Source organism: Microtus oregoni, unplaced genomic scaffold (assembly GCF_018167655.1).
Source record: "Microtus oregoni isolate MIOR12 unplaced genomic scaffold, Mior012 000072F_ref0000427, whole genome shotgun sequence".
NCBI lineage: Eukaryota > Metazoa > Chordata > Mammalia > Rodentia > Cricetidae > Microtus > Microtus oregoni.
In genome coordinates this window covers 1,540,767-1,560,581 of record NW_024543979.1, presented here as the reverse complement: position 1 = coordinate 1,560,581, position 19,815 = coordinate 1,540,767, and the positions used below count along the sequence as shown (strand labels likewise).

At 44.9% G+C, this 19,815-nt stretch overlaps 1 protein-coding gene across 4 annotated transcripts in view; it reads left to right on the top strand.

Annotated features, from left to right (window-relative positions):
* Positions 1–15,360, top strand: part of Helq (helicase, POLQ like) — a 43,334-nt gene extending 27,974 nt beyond the window's left edge. For 3 of the 4 annotated variants that reach the window (XM_041642125.1, XM_041642127.1, XM_041642128.1), the window contains 6 exons: positions 201–358; positions 2,760–2,858; positions 6,710–6,883; positions 8,761–8,874; positions 9,471–9,605; positions 14,596–15,360. In XM_041642125.1, the coding sequence (XP_041498059.1) occupies positions 201–358; positions 2,760–2,858; positions 6,710–6,883; positions 8,761–8,874; positions 9,471–9,605; positions 14,596–14,703 (788 nt within the window). In that variant the 3' untranslated portion in view covers positions 14,704–15,360. The remainder of the gene's footprint in view (positions 1–200; positions 359–2,759; positions 2,859–6,709; positions 6,884–8,760; positions 8,875–9,470; positions 9,606–14,595) is intronic. The other variant, XM_041642126.1, reaches the window with a different exon arrangement.
* The last annotated feature ends 4,455 nt before the right edge of the window (positions 15,361–19,815 follow it).

Below are 19,815 nucleotides of genomic sequence, written 5' to 3'. Positions count from 1 at the left end.
TCAAATTCAAACTAATCTAAACTGACTTTTGATACTGGGTCTCATGAGAGGCAGTCAGACCTCAGACTGCTGGGTAGCTGTGGTTGGTCTTCCCCTGCCCCACTATCCAAGTCTGCCATCTGAGTGCTGGGCCAAACAGGCACAACACACGTGGCTGAGAGTAGATTCAGTCATTCCTGGATGTGTTTGTATTTCTTTAGGAGCCATTGATTTGGCCTATTGTGACATTCTGTATAGAGACCTGAAGAAAGGTCTTGAAGGACTTGTACTGGAAAGTCTTCTCCATCTGGTCTACCTAACAACCCCCTACGACCTTGCTGCTCAGTCTGAGCCTGACTGGATGGTGTACTTCAGGCAGGTAAGAAACAGGACTTTTCAGCTCTGGCCACTTTGGACTTTTGTCAAGTGTTAGCCACTGCCTCTCCTCTATTGAAGCGTTGGGATTAGACCTTTCATCTTTCAGGGCTTCTGCCTCTCTTCATTTAGACTATCACATACCAATTATGCAAAACTGTGGCTCTTACGATATTCGCGCACACACACACACATGTCTGTTGGGTTCTTTTAAATATTTATCTGTGTGTGCTCAGGAGGTGTGGATGTTTGTGTATTCCTCAGGAGCCATCCACCTTGGTATTTGGACAGATCTCTCAGTAGGACCTGTGGCTCCCCTCTTAGTCTAGGCTGACCGGCAGATGAGCTCAGCAGCCGCCACGCCTGGCTTTTGACATGGGTTCTGGAGGTTGAACTCGGGCCCTCACACTGTGCAGCAGGAACTGCACTAACTGAACTCTCTCCCAGCTTCACAAAGAGTATTTATTTTATAGCCAGTAACACAGGAGAACTAGCCCTATGTGTAATGAAATCAATTGGTAGGTAAGGTGTTAGGAATTTTTTCTGTGCATAGATTGGCTGAATGAACACACAGGATTACATTAAAGCTTGAACCCAAAGCCTTGTACATAATAAGTGTGTGTTCCACCATGAAACTACAGCCCCAAGCCCTGCCCTGCCCTCAGCGTTTTAATCTCAGGAAGTTAACTTCTATAGTTGTTAGTCACTTAGTCATTGCATGAGTTTTGAAGCGGTACTGTATGATGCAGGTTTTTCAAAGCCCCTGTGCCTGTTCTTCCTCTTGTAGCTCACTCTAATATTAAACATAATCACAGTCCCTCAGAAGTGCTGTGGCCATGTCTTCATGCACAGTCATTTGCTACCACGGTTGTCGAGGACCAGCCTCAGCAGAGAAGTGGGTCTCGAACCTGGGATGTTTGGAAGGTGAAATGCATACAGGAGCCCAGGCTTCTGATGCAAGCTGACAGGCTGACAGCTGCAGGGCAGGTTCTTCTACCCCGAGCTTCACACCTCAGTCTTTTATTGTGAATTTTACATGAGGAGAATGATTCTTTCTCCTTGCCACAGGTTAATCATTACCTGGGCAGAGCAGTTCACAGGGAGTACAAAGATACTTTGAAATCAGAACATCATCATCATTTACTATGACATTTCCCCAGTTCCCAAGCCCCATGCCAGCCACTATATTCTTAATTCTTAGCTGAGTTAATCATCCAACAACTTCTGAGGCTTTCACCTCAGAGGCTAACTACCTGCAGTTACAGAAGCATAGTTCAGTGGGTTTCACTCCATTGTCGTACCCTTCCCATTGTTGTTCCTCATAATTCCAATTTTGATTTATAAGGCCATAAAGTCCTAGGTTCTTCAGAAACCTTATTCATCATAGCCAAGTTCTTTTCTGTTTCAGTATAATTCTTTTGCCAAGTTTTATAGTCAGGCAAAAAACAATTTCTGCATTTTTCCCAAATTTCCCTAATTCTTTCATCAATCAGGTTTTCTCCCATGACCTTCTTTTTTTAAAAAAATATTTATTTATTTATTATGTATACAATATTCTGTCTGTGTGTATGTCTGCAGGCCAGAAGAGGGCACCAGACCTCATTACAGATGGTTGTGAGCCACCATGTGGTTGCCGGGAATTGAACTCAGGACCTTTGGAAGAGCAGGCAGTGCTCTTAACCACTGAGCCATCTCTCCAGCCCCCCCCCCCCATGACCTTCTTTACAGCTTTAATGCCTGCCTGCTCTATCAGATCAAGAAGACTCATATTGTACAGCACATCCATATTTTCAGACGCCACTAGTGTGGAAAGAGAAAGAGAACATGGAGAACAAGTGCACTAGTAGAACTGCTATAACCAGAATCATCTGTAACACTGACAAATGCGTATGCAGACACCATAGAAGCAGTCCTTGGGACCGTAGGTGTGTTCTCCTTGGCCCTCAAGTAACAAGCTCATTTAGCTGCCACTGGGTTGTATAGAGGGAATTGCTTCCTGCATCTCAGGAACCACATGTGGAGGGGGCTGTGCTTTGCCATCTCCAGCACCAAGGATGAAGATGCGATCTGAGGAATGCAGTAAGACGGTCATTAGAGCATGCTCACACACCAAGACAGCTGTGACATCTCTAGGCTGCGCAGTTCTATGGAACCACCATATACACCATCATGTATAGTCTGGTGTTGATGAAATATTGTTCTGCTTATGATGATAATTCTATAAAGTATGTTGTCTTCTGATCTTATATTTTTAAAGTTTGTAATATTTGTAAATAAGTGTCATTTTTTTTCTTATCCATTACAATTATGAAAATGTGACTTCAAAATTAATACTGGATTTGGCTCAGATGACAGGCTTGTAAAGCTACAATTTTTTGTGTGTGTTTTATTCCTTTTCTGTGTAGTTTAGTCAGCTCAGTCCAGCAGAGCAGAATGTAGCTGCTCTCCTTGGAGTCTCAGAAAGCTTCATCGGGAAGAAGGCATCAGGACAAGCCATCAGAAAGGTGCGGCGTCTCTTGTCTCCTAACAATGGGCTCAACAAAATTAGTGCATCACCCCCTTTACTGACCTGATCCTTTTGTTTCCTAGCACGCGGGAGATAGAGGTAGGTAGATCTCTGTGAATTCGAGGTCAGCCTGGTCTACACAGTGCATTCCAGGCAAGCTAGAGCTACACAGTGAGACCCCGCCTTTAAATAAAAACAAAAATTATTAATCTGTTTGGCTTATTATAAAATATTTTCACAATATCATATAACTGTATATAAGTTCAATTTGAAATGAATGTTTTGTAATATATATTATGCACACAGATTTATATATGTAGTTTGTGTGTATGTGTGTGTGTGTGTGTGTGTGTGGTGCTGTTGAAACCTAGATACTTGCACAGACTAGGTGAGTATTCTGCCACTTAGCTTCCAGCTCCTAAACACACCAATATAAAGTTATTTTCCAGAAACTTTATATGAGCTGTCCTACCTGATGTTACAAATTCTGCACAGGAGGAATCTGAATTTTGTTGTTGTTGTTGTTGTTATTTTATTGGTCTCAAAAAGCTCCCAATGCTCCCTGGAGATAGGCAGGCAGATTTCTGTGCGTTCAAGGCCAGCCTGGTCTACAGAATGAGTTGCAAGGCAGCCAGGACTACACAGAGAAACCCTGTTCTAAAAAAACAAACAAAACAAAACAAAAACGAGAAAAAGACAGACAGACAGACTTTACAATGTTCAGATTTGATCTTTTACTTTGGAATTGTCTATGGCTAGATTTTTGAAATGACGAATACAAATATTCCTTTAAAAACTTTTATATTGGGGCTGGAGAGTCCTAAAGAGCACTGGCTGCTCTTCCGAGGACCTGGGTTCAATTCACAGCACCCACATGGCAGCTCATAACTGTCTCTAACTCCAGTTCTAAGGGATTTGGTACCTTCACACCAATACACATAAAATAAAGTTAAATAAAATTTTTAAAATTTTACATTTAAAAAAAGACCTTTTATATTAACTTCAAAAATGTAAAGGAAAATCAAAATCATACTAATTGGAGACTACTAAATAATACCACATACAAAATCTCCTTAGAATAAGATATCTTTGAAAATTTGAATCTAGAATTTAATTTTGTTACATTTTCATATATAGTCAATGTTTGTTGTGTGATAATTAAATATTTAATAATCTATTTACTTACTTATAGTTTAGACATATCACTATTTCAAATTCTAAAGAAAATGGTATTTATGGGTGAGGGGTGGCGCATGCCTTTAATATCAGCAGTAGGGAACTGAGGCAGGTGGATCTCTGTGAGTAAGTTCGAAGCCAACCTTATCTACAGAGCAAGTTCCAGGATAGCCAAAGGCTACAGAGAAACCTGGTCTCAAAAACCAAGAAAAAGGTATTTACTTAAAACATAATTTATATTGGGGCTGGAGAGACGACTCAGAGGGTAGGAGCACTGGCTGCTCTTCCAGAGGTCCCGAGTTCAATTCCCAGCAACCATCTGTAATGTAATGAGACCTGGTACCTTCCTTGTCAGCAGTACATTGTATGCCTAATAAATAAATCTTTTAAAAAAAAACCATAATTTATTTCTCCATATTGAAGAAGAAAGTTGGGCAGGCAAAACAGCTCCATGGAAAATGGAAAATATTCTTGCTACACTGGCCTCACGGCCTGAGTTCTGTCCTCAGGGTCCCCTGAAAAGCCTTAGCCTAGACTACACAGTGTGCCAGAAACAACAAGAGCCTTAGAGAACTGTCCTCTGGCTTCCTCGTGTGCACCAAGGCACACTTGCACCCAGTCATGCACAGTCACACACACAAATAAATACAATCTGAAAAAGAAAAAGCCAAAGCTCCATCCCACACCTACTCCTTTAAAACTGTGCGTGTGTGTGCGCACATTCATCCCGCAGCACTCATGTGGAGGTCCAGGAGTGTGGACTTGGTTCCTTTCCCCTTTCTGTGGCCCCAGCGCTCGGGCTCATGCTGTCAGGCTTGTACAAGAGCTTTGTTCACCAAGCCATCTCAGTGGCCCCACCCCTTATCATTGACATTTCTTGCAAACGCTTGAAATTGTCATTAGAGCATCCATCCAACCATTTAATAATTCTCGTTTTTCCTGGCTTTGGAATTACATTCTAAGCAAAGCCTCCATTTACTCAATTTATAGTTACTGGTAAAAGCACATTAAAAATGACAAATTAAAAAGCTATCTTGCCTGCCCAGTATTGAATATACTTCTTCAGCTTAATGCTTTTAAAAGGATGGCCCATTATATACATGCTGGATCTGTAACTCAAAATCCATGGATCAGTAGCGTTTATCTCAAAGTTCGTTTCTGTATCTTATTTATGTTTTTCTTTTTGGACAGGGACTTGCTATGTAACTCAGGTCATGACCCTCCTAACTTGGGCTCCAAGTGCTAGGATTATAGGCACACCATCATGCTCAAATAACATATTTTACAACTATTTTTTTATCTTCCAAGTCCATCTGTAAAATTGTTTAAGTTTTCAAGACAGGGTTTCTCTGTAGCTTTGGAGCTTGTCCTGGAACTCACTCTGTAGACCAAGCTGACCTCAAACTAACAGAGATCTGCCTGTCTCTGCCTCCCAAGTGCTGCGATTCAAGGAGTACAACACCACCTGCCAAGTTAACTTGATACTAGTGATGAAATTGTTTGCACAAAAAAATCAGATCTCTAACATCACTGGCAAAAGTAGAATATCAGACAGAAGTCGTTTTCTGTGTCTGTTTCCGCTTTGGGACACTGACTGGCACGACCATGTGAGCCATAGCCTATCTCCTTGCAGTGGATAGTATAGACAAGCTCGCCGTTTAGCCAGCGTGTTTGTCTACTTCCATCCACACGCAAACAGTGCGGTCAGTGTGGAGGTCGCCCCCCTTTCCAGCAGAGTACTATTCCCTGGGAGGCAGGAAGGGAGTTCAGCTCCACATGCAGGCAGTACTGGCTCAAGCTTTGAGAGTCTGACCCCGAGTGGTCATATTTAATTAAGTACTGCTCAATTTGGTGAAAATGTTCCTCGTGATACATAACTCAATCCTGCATGCACAACATAACATCAAGCCCCTTGTAAAGTACGTGTGACATCTCCCAGGAAGATGGGTTCCCCCGATTAGTAAGCATGACTAAGGTCACCAGGCTGTTAGGCACATTTGCTCCCAGCCTTCTGTGTGTCACACGGGTTAAACAGCGGGTTGTCTGGAACATTCCTGGCTCCCCTAGTGCTTTTCCGTGAGCACAGGGACCCCCGTGCCTCCCACACTCCTGCTTCCCCCTTCGTGTTCATTTTCTAACACCACGGGGCGAGTTAAACAACAGAAAGCAGCCGGCTTCAGCATAGAGCCCTGCCTTTGCGTATGTGAGGCCCGCGGCTCGGTTCCTCGCAGTTCAGGACCCCAGATCTGAAATCAAGGTACGGGCAATGCTGACTTCTGGGTAGACCGCAAGAATCCTCACCTGCTCTCTCCCAGCCGCGAGGCTCACCGGCACATCTCTGACCCGAGCCTCGCTCTTCATTGACTTCTGTGTCTCTGTCCTTTCCTCATTTTATAAGGATTCCAGTCAGTTCAGGCCCCAAGGTGAATCCTGGATGGCGTCCTTTACACGTCCTGAGCTAACAACATCTGCAAAGGTCCCCTTCCCGACTGCCACAGTCACGGGTCTAGGTGTTAGAGCATGCGCGTTTCACTGGAAACCTCTACCTTATCTCCTTAGGACAGAAAAATCGGGGAGCTGAGGTAGAGGGCACAATGCTTTTGTGCGCTCATTCTGTCCCTGCTGACCTTTTGCCCAGCTACCAACTGAGTTTATGCGCTTGTGTCTTTCTAGAAGGTGGACAAGAACATCGTCAACAGGCTCTATCTGTCTTTTGTCCTTTATTCCTTGCTGAAAGAGACCAACGTTTGGAGTGTGTCTGAGAAATTTAATATGCCCCGAGGACACGTACAAAGCCTGCTCACGGGAGCCGCCTCATTCTCATCCAGCGTGTTACACTTCTGTGAGGTAATTCACTTACGTGTGTGACATGTACTTCTGGTCTTTTCATTTTCGCTGTTATTAAGCTTGCAAAGCAGGTGTCAGTCTTTCCTCTCTGCTGAGTTACTGTGTTATTTCAAAGCATGCGGATTATTGAAAGCATTTCTCTGTTTCTGCCTGTTTACAAGATTACTACATGTGAGCTTATGGGCTAGTGCAGAAATTACCGAGTCTACTACAACACTTAAGTCAGTAGAAGGTGCAGAGCTGGCCTGTTCCCAGGGCCACTGCTAATAGTTTCAAGCTGTCCATCACAACCCACGGCTTCCACATGGTGACCTATGAGTGATGAGCGGGTTAAGTGAGCCGTGACCATTAGCTGCCGTGGGATTATTCGGTGCCGTGTTTTCTGAACAGCCACGGTGATATGCCAGTCCTAGTGCCTGGCAGGCAGGCTAGGAATCCACATCAAGTATAGGGCTTTGCATATACATATACTTAATATTTGTATATAAATAAACTCATATATGCATTTGAAGTAGATGAGTTTGAAACTAGAAAACTGTAGCATTTCCTTAAGGAGAATTATTGGAGGTAATGAAGCAAATGGACTTAACAGACATCTATAGAACATTCCACCCAAATAGGAAAGAATATACCTTCTTCTCTGCAGCTCATGGAACCTTCTCAAAAATTGACCACATACTCGGAAACAAAGGAAACCTCCACAGATACAAAAAAATATCAGTGTCCACCTGTGAAGGCAGCTTTTAACCACAGATAATCGTGGAAACTTAGTGAAGGCTCTCCGGTGTAGCGGGAAGGCCCTCCAGTGTAGCGGTGTAGCGGGAAGGCCCACCCCAGGCAGCTCGGCACTGGTTGTCTGGCGGTTCCACCAACATCCTTTAGCTCTGCTGTTAGTGCAGCAGCTGCTTGCTCGGTGATGTCAGGGTGACATTACATGTTCTTATGGTGATACCCACAGCCTAGAAAGGGGCCTTTTAAAATTAACATTTCAAACATATTTAGTGTATGAGTTTGTAGTACACTAAACTAAACGTGTGTTGGGGTGCACACTATGTGTGTGCATGTGCATGCATGCCTGTTTGGGTGCATGTGTATGCACTTGCCACAATTGCATGTGGAGGTCAAAGGTCAACATCAGAGGTGTCTTTCTCAATTGCTCCTTCTTCCTTCTTGTCCTGGTTCCCCAGCTCAGGTTACTTCTTCTAGCAGAAAAATTACACAGAATGGGTAATAGAAAAACACAAAAAATGGATCTTTCACTGAACCTGGAGCTCCCCATTTTGGCCACACATCCACACAGACATTTGGTGCTGGGGTCACAGACCTCTCCCACTGCACTTGACTTTCACGTGGGTGCTGAGGGCCCTCACGCTTGTGCAGCAGGCACCTCCCTCAGAGCCGACTCCCCCACCTTGAGTGTACATCTGGAGAAGATCAATTGATACTAATGCCTCCAAGCCAGGTTTAATGCTCACAATTCGTATTTCTTGTTTTTATTAGCTTAGACAATGTTTCCTTGAATATTATTCTGCATTTAAATTTTTCCTTATTAAAACTCTGTCTCTGGGATAATTCCCAGAGGTAAAAACTGTAGTCACTTGACAAACAAAGCCGTACATTTCCTGTGATTTTGATTAGAAATAACTTGGTTTTTTATTTTCAATCTTTTTCCTCCCCCAAAAGCTAGTTCATCGAGCTGCCAGGGTGCCCACCATGCCTCCTCCCCCAAAAGCTAGTTCATCGAGCTGCCAGGGTGCCCACCATCCCTCCTTGACATTGTGCTTGGGATGGTCCTCTCCCTCGCTGCACCCAAACTTCAGAAAAAACTTAGAGGTAACTTGCTCAGCTTAACATTTGATGTATCTTTCTTTTCTCAGGAGCTGGAGGAGTTTTGGGTTTACAGAGCCCTGTTGGTAGAACTTACCAAGAAACTGACCTACTGTGTGAAGGCAGAGCTAATCCCGCTCATGGAAGTGACCGGGGTCTTAGAGGTCAGCCTTGCTCTGGTTCCCCAGCTCAGGTTGTTTTTACTGATGGGAAGATTAGGTTTTACCATTTTGTGAAGGCTGCTTCAGAATGGGGAATAGAAAGAGCTTTGTCGCTCTGGGATCTCTAGAGGAACAGAACTGATAGACTCAATATATATCAACAAAGGGTACTTGTTACATCGGCTGACATCTCTGGGTAGTCCCACAGCAGGGGTCTCCACAGGCCGCTCAGTCCCTGAGACTGCATGTGCAGAGGTCCCAGTCCGGTGTGGAAAGCCCGGGGATTCCTGGAGCGCTGCTGGTCTTCATGGGGAAGGTTGAAGAAGCTGGGTTTCTTATCAGTGAGGAATGGTGGCAGTGGCGGTGGCAGCTTAGATGCACTCAGCCGCGGAGAGCAGACTTTTAGCACACCTGATGACTTCCACTGTGTGGAAAACTCCCGAGTCAAATCAGACTCCCAGACACATCCTTAATATTCTGCAGTACTCTGCCATGTTGTCTCTTCATATTTACATTAGTATCTTCATCTGTTGTCTGTTGAATGTAGTTTTTTTATAGTCACAAATACTCATAGTATTAATTTTTTTTAATGTCTTTAGGGTCGAGCAAAACAGTTATACGGTGCAGGTTACAAGAGTATAATGCACTTAGCCAATGCCAATCCAGACGTGCTAGTGAGGACAATTGAGCATCTGTCCAGACGCCAGGCCAAGCAGATTGTTTCCTCAGCAAAGGTGAGCAAGCAAGCTGTGAGAATATGCCACAGCATACTGTCCTTACGCTTCTGATATCAGAGCAAAGCATTGCATGTCATAGAATAGTTCATAGTTACAAAAACGTGCTCGGGGCTGGAGAGATTGCTCAGTGGTTAAGAGCACTTGCTGCTCTTCCAGAGGACTGCAGGCTCGATTCCCAGTACCCGCAGGGTAACTTACACTTGGTAGCTCTAGTTCTATGGGATCTGATGCCTTCTGATCTCTAAGAGCACTGCGCACACACGGTGCACAGACATACATAAATAAATGCAGCAAACATCCAGACACATCAAATGTAAATTTTAAAAAAACCCCACATACTCAGAATTTGTAGGTACAGATACTGTACCTGTTGCTGACACAGGAGTGCTGAGAAGAGGCGAGAGACAACCTAAAAATTCACACTGGGGGACCGGGCAGCCATGCAGCTTCCCCACACAGCCTCCTCACAGAAGTGTCCTCCTCAGGTGCCCAGCATCCAGCCTCTCCGCTTGCAGACTCCTTCACTGGCAAGAATCGGTTCTCGTTGGTTTTGGTGCTTTTAGCATTACTGAAGTCACCACGATATGTTGGGGTTAATTTGCCTCTTCTCATTTCTCCCGTTGCGTCTGGCGGTCTGCCCCTCAGAGGCAGGCCAGCCCTTCCTTTGGGCAAGACTTTCTCTTTCCCATATTAAGTTCTTTAAGCCGTTCACGGGCTTCAGTTTTCTTTTCAAGACTGCCATTGTGCTTCTGTTTGTGTGGGTGAAGCCATACACAGCAATTTGGGGTTATGTCCTTCTTGGTCACAATTATATAAATTGCTTGGCCTTTTACAACCTCATTATTGCATAATTGTGCTGATTGGTCTTCTGTCAGCTTGACACACAAACTAGAGTTATCTGAAAGGAGGGAACCTCAATTGAGGAAATGCCTCCATAAGATCCAGCTGTAACACATTTTCTTAATTAGTGATTGGAGGGAGAGCCCAGTCTATTGTGGATGGTCTTATCCCTGGGCTGGTGGTCCTGGATTCTATAGAAAAGCAGGCTGAGTAAAGTGAGCATCCAAACTGCCTAGGAGGGAAATGGGAGGCGGTGGTGGGGAAGAGACAGAAATCTTTAATAAATAAATAAATTAAAAAAAAAATAGCCGGGCGGTGGTGGCGCACGCCTTTAATACCAGCACTCGGGAGGCAGAGGCAGGCGGATCTCTGCGAGTTCGAGACCAGCCTGGTCTACAAGAGCTAGTTCCAGGACAGTCTCCAAAACCACAGAGTAACCCTGTCTCGAAAAACCAAAATAAATAAATAAATAAATAGAAAAGAAAAGCAGGCTGAGCAGGCCAGGGAAAGCAAGCCAGTAATCAGCACCCTGGCTCCTGCTTCCACAGAGTAACCCTGTCTCGAAAAACCAAAATAAATAAATAAATAGATAAATAAATAAATAAATAAATAGAAAAGAAAAGAAAAGCAGGCTGAGCAGGCCAGGGAAAGCAAGCCAGTAATCAGCACCCTGGCTCCTGCTTCCAAATTCCTGCCCTGTTGGAGTTCCTGTCCTGACTTCCTTCAATGATGAACAGTGATGTGAAGTGTAAGCTGAATAAGCTTTGCCTTATTTAGTGTTCTGCTGCCGAGACACCATGACCGCAGCAACTCTCAGAAGGAAAACATTTAGCTGGGGCTAGCTCACAGTTGAGAGGTTTAGTCTGTTATTGGCGTGCCAGCATGCAGGCAGGCGTGGTTCTGGAAAAGGAACTGAGAGTTCTACATCTTGATCTGAAGCCAGCAGAAGCCGCTGTGTGTTGCACTGAGCATAGCTTGGGCCAAGGAGACCTCAAAGCCCACCCGCACAGTGACGCACTTCCTCCAACAAGGTCACACCTTCTATGGTGCCACTCCCTTTAGGGGACATTTTCTTTCAAACTACCACAAGCCCTTTCCTCCCCAAGAAGCCCTAACTAAGACAGTATTGTCATTATATGAAAGAGAACTGTTTTTAAAATATATCTCTTTCTCAAGCTTTTGAATGATGCTCAGTGCCTCGAGTGATATTTGCAGTGGTGTGAGAGAGACAGTTTCGGGGTTCACAGACGCAGCCTGCGGGACAGACTGTCCAGTAGACTGGTGTCCCTGGGCAGGTAGGGGCAGCCTGCGGGACAGACTGTCCAGTAGACTGGTGTCCCTGGGCGGGTAGGGGCAGCCTGCGGGACAGACTGTCCAGTAGACTGGTGTCCCTGGGCGGGTAGGGACAGCCTGCGGGACAGACTGTCCAGTAGACTGGTGTCCCTGGGCGGGTAGGGGCAGCCTGCGGGACAGACTGTCCAGTAGACTGGTGTCCCTGGGCAGGTAGGGGCAGCCTGCGGGACAGACTGTCCAGTAGACTGGTGTCCCTGGGCAGGTAGGGGCAGCCTGCGGGACAGACTGTCCAGTAGACTGGTGTCCCTGGGCAGGTAGGGGCAGCCTGCGGGACAGACTGTCCAGTAGACTGGTGTCCCTGGGCGGGTAGGGACAGCCTGCAGTCATCTCCTTTATATTGCCTAGCACACAATCAGTTGATAGTACCTGTGCACCAAGTGTTTGCAGGAAGAAATAAACACGACCCAAAGAAATACAGCGGTTTACTGAGCCAGGACTGTGGCGCTGACCATATCCCAGGAAGCCAGTGGTGTCTGCAGGGGCTGTACTCTTGCCTTCAGCACCCTGAGTTCTCCGGACACAGCTCCATCTTACCCCAGTACTCAGTCCAGCTCTCCCACCTTCCAGCCAGCTCATTCTACTTCCTGACACAGGGTGTGAGGATGGCAACATTCTGTATCCAGTGATACTGTGGATTTTGTATCATTGTTGCTGATCTATGTATGGTTTTGTTTTGTTCTTTGTTGTTTTTAAGACAGGGTCTCCCCGGGCGGTGGTGGCGCACGCCTTTAATCCCAGCACTCGGGAGGCAGAGGCAGGCGGATCTCTGTGAGTTCGAGACCAGCCTGGTCTACAGAGTTAGTTCCAGGACAGGCTCCAAAACCACAGAGAAACCCTGTCTCGAAAAACCAAAAAAAAAAAAAAAAAAAAAGACAGGGTCTCACTGTGTAGCCCTGGCTGGCCAGGAACTCTCTATATTGACCAGGCTGGCCTCAAACTGATGGAGATCCTCTGAGTGCCAGGATTAAAGGCTTGCGCCACCGCCACTGCTCCCAGTTTATGGTCTGTGTAGTTTCCTCTTTTCTTTTCTTTTCTGTTCTTTTCTTTTTTCTTCTCTCTCTCTCTCTCTCTCTCTCTCTTTTGTTGTTGTATTATTTTTGTTGTGTTTTGTTTTCTGAGATGGGGTCTCTGTGTAGTCCTAGCTGTCCTGGAACTCACTTTGTGAACCAGGTTGGCCTTGAATTCACAGAGACCTGCCTGCCTGTCTCCAGAGTGCTGGGATTAAAGGTGTGTGCCACCCCCACCCGGCGATCTGTGTAGTTTTTGGAAGATACGATAGGACATTTATATGGTTACCATTACCTCAGATACTGGAAAGCCTGGCTTATATTTTGATTTCCCTGTGCAATGCTCTGCCTTATCTCATTAGAGAGCACTGTGTTCTTTTTCATTTCCACTTGGTTTCTTAGGGTTTTTCCCTTTATGAAGTTTTTGCTAAGCTTTTTATTATAAGCAGCATTACAAATAAATTTCTCTGCTCTCTAGACAAAATCCACCTGCAACTAATCCCAACATTTTATTTCTCATGTTTAGAAAATAGAAAAAAGTCACTGTTCATCAAATTTTTTCTTGAAATATTCTAAAATGCCATTTTGTTTTGCTGTTTGACTCAGTGACTTTGGCTGGATTTGAAACTGAGTGATCCCCCTGCCTCTGCCTCCTGTGTGTGGGAACTAAAGGAGTGATTCCCCTGCCTCTGCCTCTTGTGTGTGGGAACTAAAGGAGTGATTCCCCTGCCTCTGCCTCTTGTGTGTGGGAACTAAAGGAGCGATTCCCCTGCCTCTGCCTCCTGTGTGTGGGAACTAAAGGAGTGATTCCCCTGCCTCTGCCTCCTGTGTGTGGGAACTAAGGCAAACCAGCACATGTCCTCCACACTGTGCTTGGGATACTCTCTTCCCTGCACGCTGTCTTTAAATTATCCTATTTCTAGACATGGCAGCATGCACGTTCTGAGCCCTGAAGCAGGAAGATCACAAATATGAGGCCAACCTAGACTACATAGTGAAGTCCTAGCTCACAAAGTATAAGGTGGGGGAGGGGGGGTATAGAGGTAGCTCAGTGGTTAAGAGCACTGACTGCTCTTCCAGAGGACTTGGGTTCATATTTCTTGCACCCACATGGCCACCACAACCCTCTATAATAGCAGTTCGAGGGGATCCACCCAACTCTTCTGACCTCCAGGGACACATGGTGTATGCACATGCAATGCATGCTAACAAAAATACCCATACACATTAAATAACTAAGTAATTAATCAAAAAATACATGAGGGAAAAATGACAGGGGGGAGATGAAGGGAAGAAAGATCAGACTTTGTTTACTTTAGAAGCTTTAGGGAAAAAAATCTGTTTTGTAATACTGATGGGCTTCTAAAAGCACACTAAATTGTGAGAATAAAATATATCTGTAAAATAACAGTTTCCAGATCTAATTGAACATATATGAAAGGATAGCAGTTTCAAGAGGTAATTAAATTTTTGCAAAATTCTCTGAAATTTTATAGATTATAAATTAAGTTTTAAGTGCCCAGGTCTTCTGTGAAGCAAGTCTCTTAGTGTAGGAAAGCGCCATTCTTTTTGGTACACTGAACACTGGTCAGCTAAAATGGTTTTTAACAGAATTCCTCAGCTTCATTTACTGAAATCGCTTGTTCTTAAGTGGCTGTTTTTCAGTCCCACTATTTTAGCTCTAACGTTGGATATTGATGTGTCAAGCTCGGGTTTTTAGCAGACATACAATGTTGGCAACTCTCTAGCCAAGTACATTTGGCCTCACGACTGGGTGTTTACTGCAGATGCTGCTGCACGAGAAGGCACAGACTTTGCAGGAAGAAGCTGAAGAACTGCTGAGATTGCCTGCCGACCTCCCTGGGCTGGGGGCTTCCAACACCGAGAAGGCGTGACCGTGCTGGGGATACCTCTCTGTGGTAGGGCGTTTGCCTCACATGCCCAAGGCCCTGGGCTAAACCCTCCGTACCATCAAGAAAGAAGAAAAGGCCAAAGGGATTATAATTTAGCACGGTGGTGAACACCTGTAATTCCAGCTCTTGGGAGACAGAGGCAGGAGACTGGACATTAAAAGTCACCTTCAACTGCATGTAGAGCTGGAGGCCAGCCTGAGCTGCAGGAGTCCCTGTCTCAAAAAAACAAAACAAAAAAACCATGAAGCTGTCTGATGTATGTATTCAAATTTGAGTTATTTATTATATATATGTCTTATTATTGAAGATTCTCTATAAATGAAATATATAAATATATACATTAAAGACTGGATGAACTCTAAGAGCGGCCTCTGGATGACTGATTCTACCATCACCAGTAACTGCTGGAACAGCCCACTAATAACCCATTTTCTTCCACTTCTGTGCACTGTGTCTTCCTCTACATACCCCAGCCTAGCTTTCTGGTAATATCTTTCACTGTTTTTCTACCATTTCCCCAGTGTTTTGTGCCGGCTAACCACATGCTCTTGGTGTGGGACAATGGTCTGTATTCTGTCAGTTATATTTTAAATAAACGCTGATTGGCCAGTAGCCAGGCAGGAAGTATAGGTGGGACAACCAGACAGGAAGTAGAGGCAGATCAATTCTGGGAACAGGAGAATTCTGGGAAGAATCCTAGTCTGAAGTTGTGATCCAGCCACAGAAGAAGATGTGACTGCCTAACTAAATAAGGTACTGAGCCACGTGGCTAACATAGACAAGAATAATGGGCTAATATAAACTATAAGAGTTAATAAGAAGCCTGAGCTAATGGGCCAATCAGTTTATAGTTAATGTAGACTTCTGTGTGATTTCTCTGATGGTGAGTTGTGTGCCCAGCCGTCTCTCTCATCTCTCTCGTCACATTGGACCACAGTCAGCAGAGCTTGCCCCCCCCCCCCCCCGTGGGATCTCTAGGAAAGTACTCCATACCCATCCACAGGATGCCCTCTGCTCTAAGTATTACAGGCTTTTGTTTTTTTTCTTTTTTGCTACTGCTTTAAGAGCATATGACCCTCTTACTGATCATGTGTGTGCACCACACAGCATCCACCACAGCTTACAGAAGAATGTCTGTGGAAAAGAACCGGATTAACAATTTGAAGGGCCTATTTTCTAATTTTATAAACTTTATTATTTAAAAAAAACCTTGCAAATAACTTTTTAAAAAGCCACACACCAAGATTAACAGAAATGATTTCTTTCCAAGAATGACTTTAAATACAACTTTCCTTTATCAGAATTGTAGTGAAAAATAGCTAACCTGGAGCTGCAGAGGGAGCTCCAGCCTAAGAGCACTGGCTGTCCCTGCAGAGGACTGGGCTTCGGTTCCCAGCACCCACATGGCAGCTCACAACCACCCATAACTCTGACCCCAGGGGATCTGATGCCCCCGTCTGGTCTCCATGGACACTGAATATTCGTGGCATATCTGCAGGCAAAACACCCCCACACATAAATAAAAATAAAGGTTAGAAATGGTTTTAGCAGCTAAGCTCAGGGTAAGGAAAATGCAGCCAGCATTGCAAACACTGGATGGTTAGGGTCAGTTCTGGTTACCTAAGCGACTTGCATTGGAATGTTTTCAGAGGGGTTCACAGCCATGTTCTGTGTCCTAACATGGTAGAGGGCAGCACTGTACTTACTGACAGAGTACTTACTGTGTGACAGTAACTGCTGCTCATGCAGAGTAACCAACAACATCCCAGAACGGTAACGCAAGTACTGCTGTTGTCCCCATGGCAAGGGTGAGCAAGGGTTAAAGCCCCCTCCAAGGCCATTGACCGCTAATTGCTAAACAGAAATCCAGATCCGTGTAGTACAACGGTGCCCACACGCTTGTTATAGAATACTGTTCAAAGGACCGAGTTCTCAGCACAGAGGAGATTTATTTACCCCAAAAGGACAGAGGGCAAGGAATCAGAGACAAAGACAGGAGATAGAGGAGGGAGAAGGGGAAGGGATATTTGTCCCAGAGGGACAAAGGACTACCTCTGGATAGAGAGGAGACCAACATGGCCCATAGGCAAAGGGCAGTTTATAAAGTGCAAAGGAAAACCCCGTGTTAGGATGAAGTGTTTAATTTCGATTGGACAGGTTAATTAAGTGAGCTGAAAGTGGGTTTTTGATTGTGGTAGTCAGCCTCAGGAGGAGAAAAGCGGCTAAAGAAGGGAAGAGGTCTTAGTGGATAGCTTTAAAAATGTAATCTAACAGCTGTAGCAAGGTGGGGGGGGTGGGGGAGAAAGGCAAGGAAAGCCTGTCAAGCCATGCTCGCCCTGCTCAAGCTGGCCAGAGTCCCTTCACTGACCAGATCCTGAGACTCTTGGCAGCCACAGACGTGCCTAAGGGCAGCTGGAAGCAGAGACGCTTCTCCATCAGTGCTGGCCGCCTCTCCTGTCTCAGGCTACTCTTAGACTGACACCATTTGTAGCTTCTTAAACAGGTGACGCTTCATGGTGGGGGAAAATGCATAAGTCAGTCCATCATGTTAGAACAAAGACTGCCTCAGTGTTCAGAAAAGTAAGCTAACCCACTTAAGCCAAGTTTTCAGATAGCAATTTAGATATGGAGAGTTTTGTGGTGTCACCCCCTGTTCCAAAGCATCAAGGAATATCCTTCCCATTCATACCATCCATTTACCTATGAATTTATAATTTCATTTTTGAAGATATATTTTTGTCATTACTTATATGCTTGCGTGTACTTGCATGTGCATGCAGGTGCTCACGGACGCCAGTGCGTTGGATGTCCCTACAATTAGAGTTACAGGCAGTTGTGAGCTGCCTAGTGTGGATGCTGGGAATGAACTCAGTTTCCTATGGGAGACTATCTCCACTCCCCATAATTTCATTTTTCTATAGCTGAATAATATGCTGTTGTATGAATTGTCACCTTGTCACAATGAAATGTATCACAGTTCATCATCAATTCACCAGTTAATGGGAATCTAGTTTCCAATCCCTGGCAATTATGAATAGGGCAGCAATGAGCTGCTGAGTAAGCACCTCTGTGGTAAGGTTCAGGGGCCTTTGGGTGTGTGTCCAAGAGTGGCACAGAGGGAGCTTGAGGTAGATCTGTCCCTAGGTTGATATGGGATTCCCCTTTGTATACTGTGAATATGTTTTATTACCATTGGTTAAAGAAGAAGCTGTTTTGACCTATGGTGGGGCAGAATATAGCTAGACTGAATGCAGGGAGAAAGAAGGCAGAGTTCGACAGATGCCGTGTAGCCACCCAAGAAGCAAGATGTGAGGTAACAAACCACAAGCCTCATGGTAAAATATAAAATAATAGAAATGGGTTAATTTAAGATGTAAGAACTAGCAAGAAATATGCCTGAGCCTTTGGCCAAACAGTGTTGTAATTAATAGAGTTTCTGTGTGATTATTCGAGTCTGGGCAGCCAGGAAATGAAAGCACAGTCTCCTTTTACAATAGATCCCTAAGGAATTGTTACACTGATTTCCATGGTGACTATATAGTTACAGTCCCACGGACAATGGAGGAGTGTTTCTTTAAGTGTTTCTCGGCCATTGTGTTTCATCGTTGGAGAAGTTCACGCTTAGTCCCCACTTTTAATTGGGTTGTTTTCTTGATGTTCAGTCTTTTTAGTTATTTAAATATTGCTTGCTATATACACAGCTCCTCTCCTGAGCTGGTTCCACTCCCTATATGCAGCTCTCCTTGGCTATATGCAGCTCTCCTTGGCTATATCTAGCTCTCCTTGGCTATATGCAGCTCTCCTTGGCTATATGCAGCTCTCCTTGGCTATATGCAGCTCTCCTTGGCTATATGCAGCTCTCCTTGGCTATATGCAGCTCTCCTTGGCTATATGCAGCTCTCCTTGGCTATATGCAGCTCTCCTTGGCTATATGCAGCTCTCTCAGCTCTGATATCCCTAGTGTCTTGGGATCCTCACCCCAACCCAGCTTCACACAATGGCCTCTCACAGCCTTGCAGGGGTTTCATCCCTGTTACATGTTGCCTGGCCTCAGAAGCTTTCTTCTGAAACCATGAAGACAGATCTACAACCTCTTCACCCTTGAATCTTTCATGCCTCCAAAGCCAATACCCCATGGATGGCACTGCCAATTTGACTACCAGTTTGGAGTGGGCATTTCTCACACCCAAAGCTGATACCCCATGGATGGCACTGCCAATTTGACTACCAGCTTGGAATGGACACACCTCACCTCCAAAGCTGATGCCCATGGCTGTGGCTGGCACTGCCAATTTGACTACCAGCTTGGAATGGACACACCTCACCTCCAAAGCCGATGCCCATGGATGGCACTGCCAATTTGACTACCAGCTTGGAGTGGGTACGCCTCACCCCCACCATATTCTCAACAGCTTTTGTTATGGTGCTGCTCTCCTGAAGCAGGGACTCTTCAGGCCTCTGAGTGACTGGTTTCCATCTGGTACAGGCCATCTCCTCAAAGATATTCCCCCTTCTTTAAAATGGGCAGAAAGTACGTTATTATAAAAAGATATTCATAAAGCTATGAAAAGTAAGCCAACAGAAACTTATGTGTAACGAAACCACTGTTGAACTGAGAGATGACTCAGTGGTTAAGAGCACTGGCTACTATTCCCGAGAACTGGGTTCAAATCTCGGCACCTACATGGCAGCTCACAACCATTAGTAACTTCAGTTTCAGTGGATCCAATGCCCTCTTATGTCCTACATGGGCTCCAGGCATATATAGGCTACACAGACATACATGCAGGCAAAACACTCACACACATAAAATTTAAAAATAAAAATAATGCCAGGTGTGGTGCTATTAATACCATAACTCAGGTGACAGGAGAATTTCTGTGGTTTGAGGCCAGCTTGGTCTACATTAGCAAGTTCCAAATCAGCTAAGGCGACATTGTGAGACCCTTGAGAAAAGGAAAGAGCCAGATGGTAGTGGTGCTTGCCTTTAATTCCAGTACTTGGGAGACAGAGACAGGTGAATACCTGTGAGTTTGAGGCCAGTCTTGTCTACAGAGTGAGTTCCAGGATGGTCTCCAAAGCTACAGAGAAACC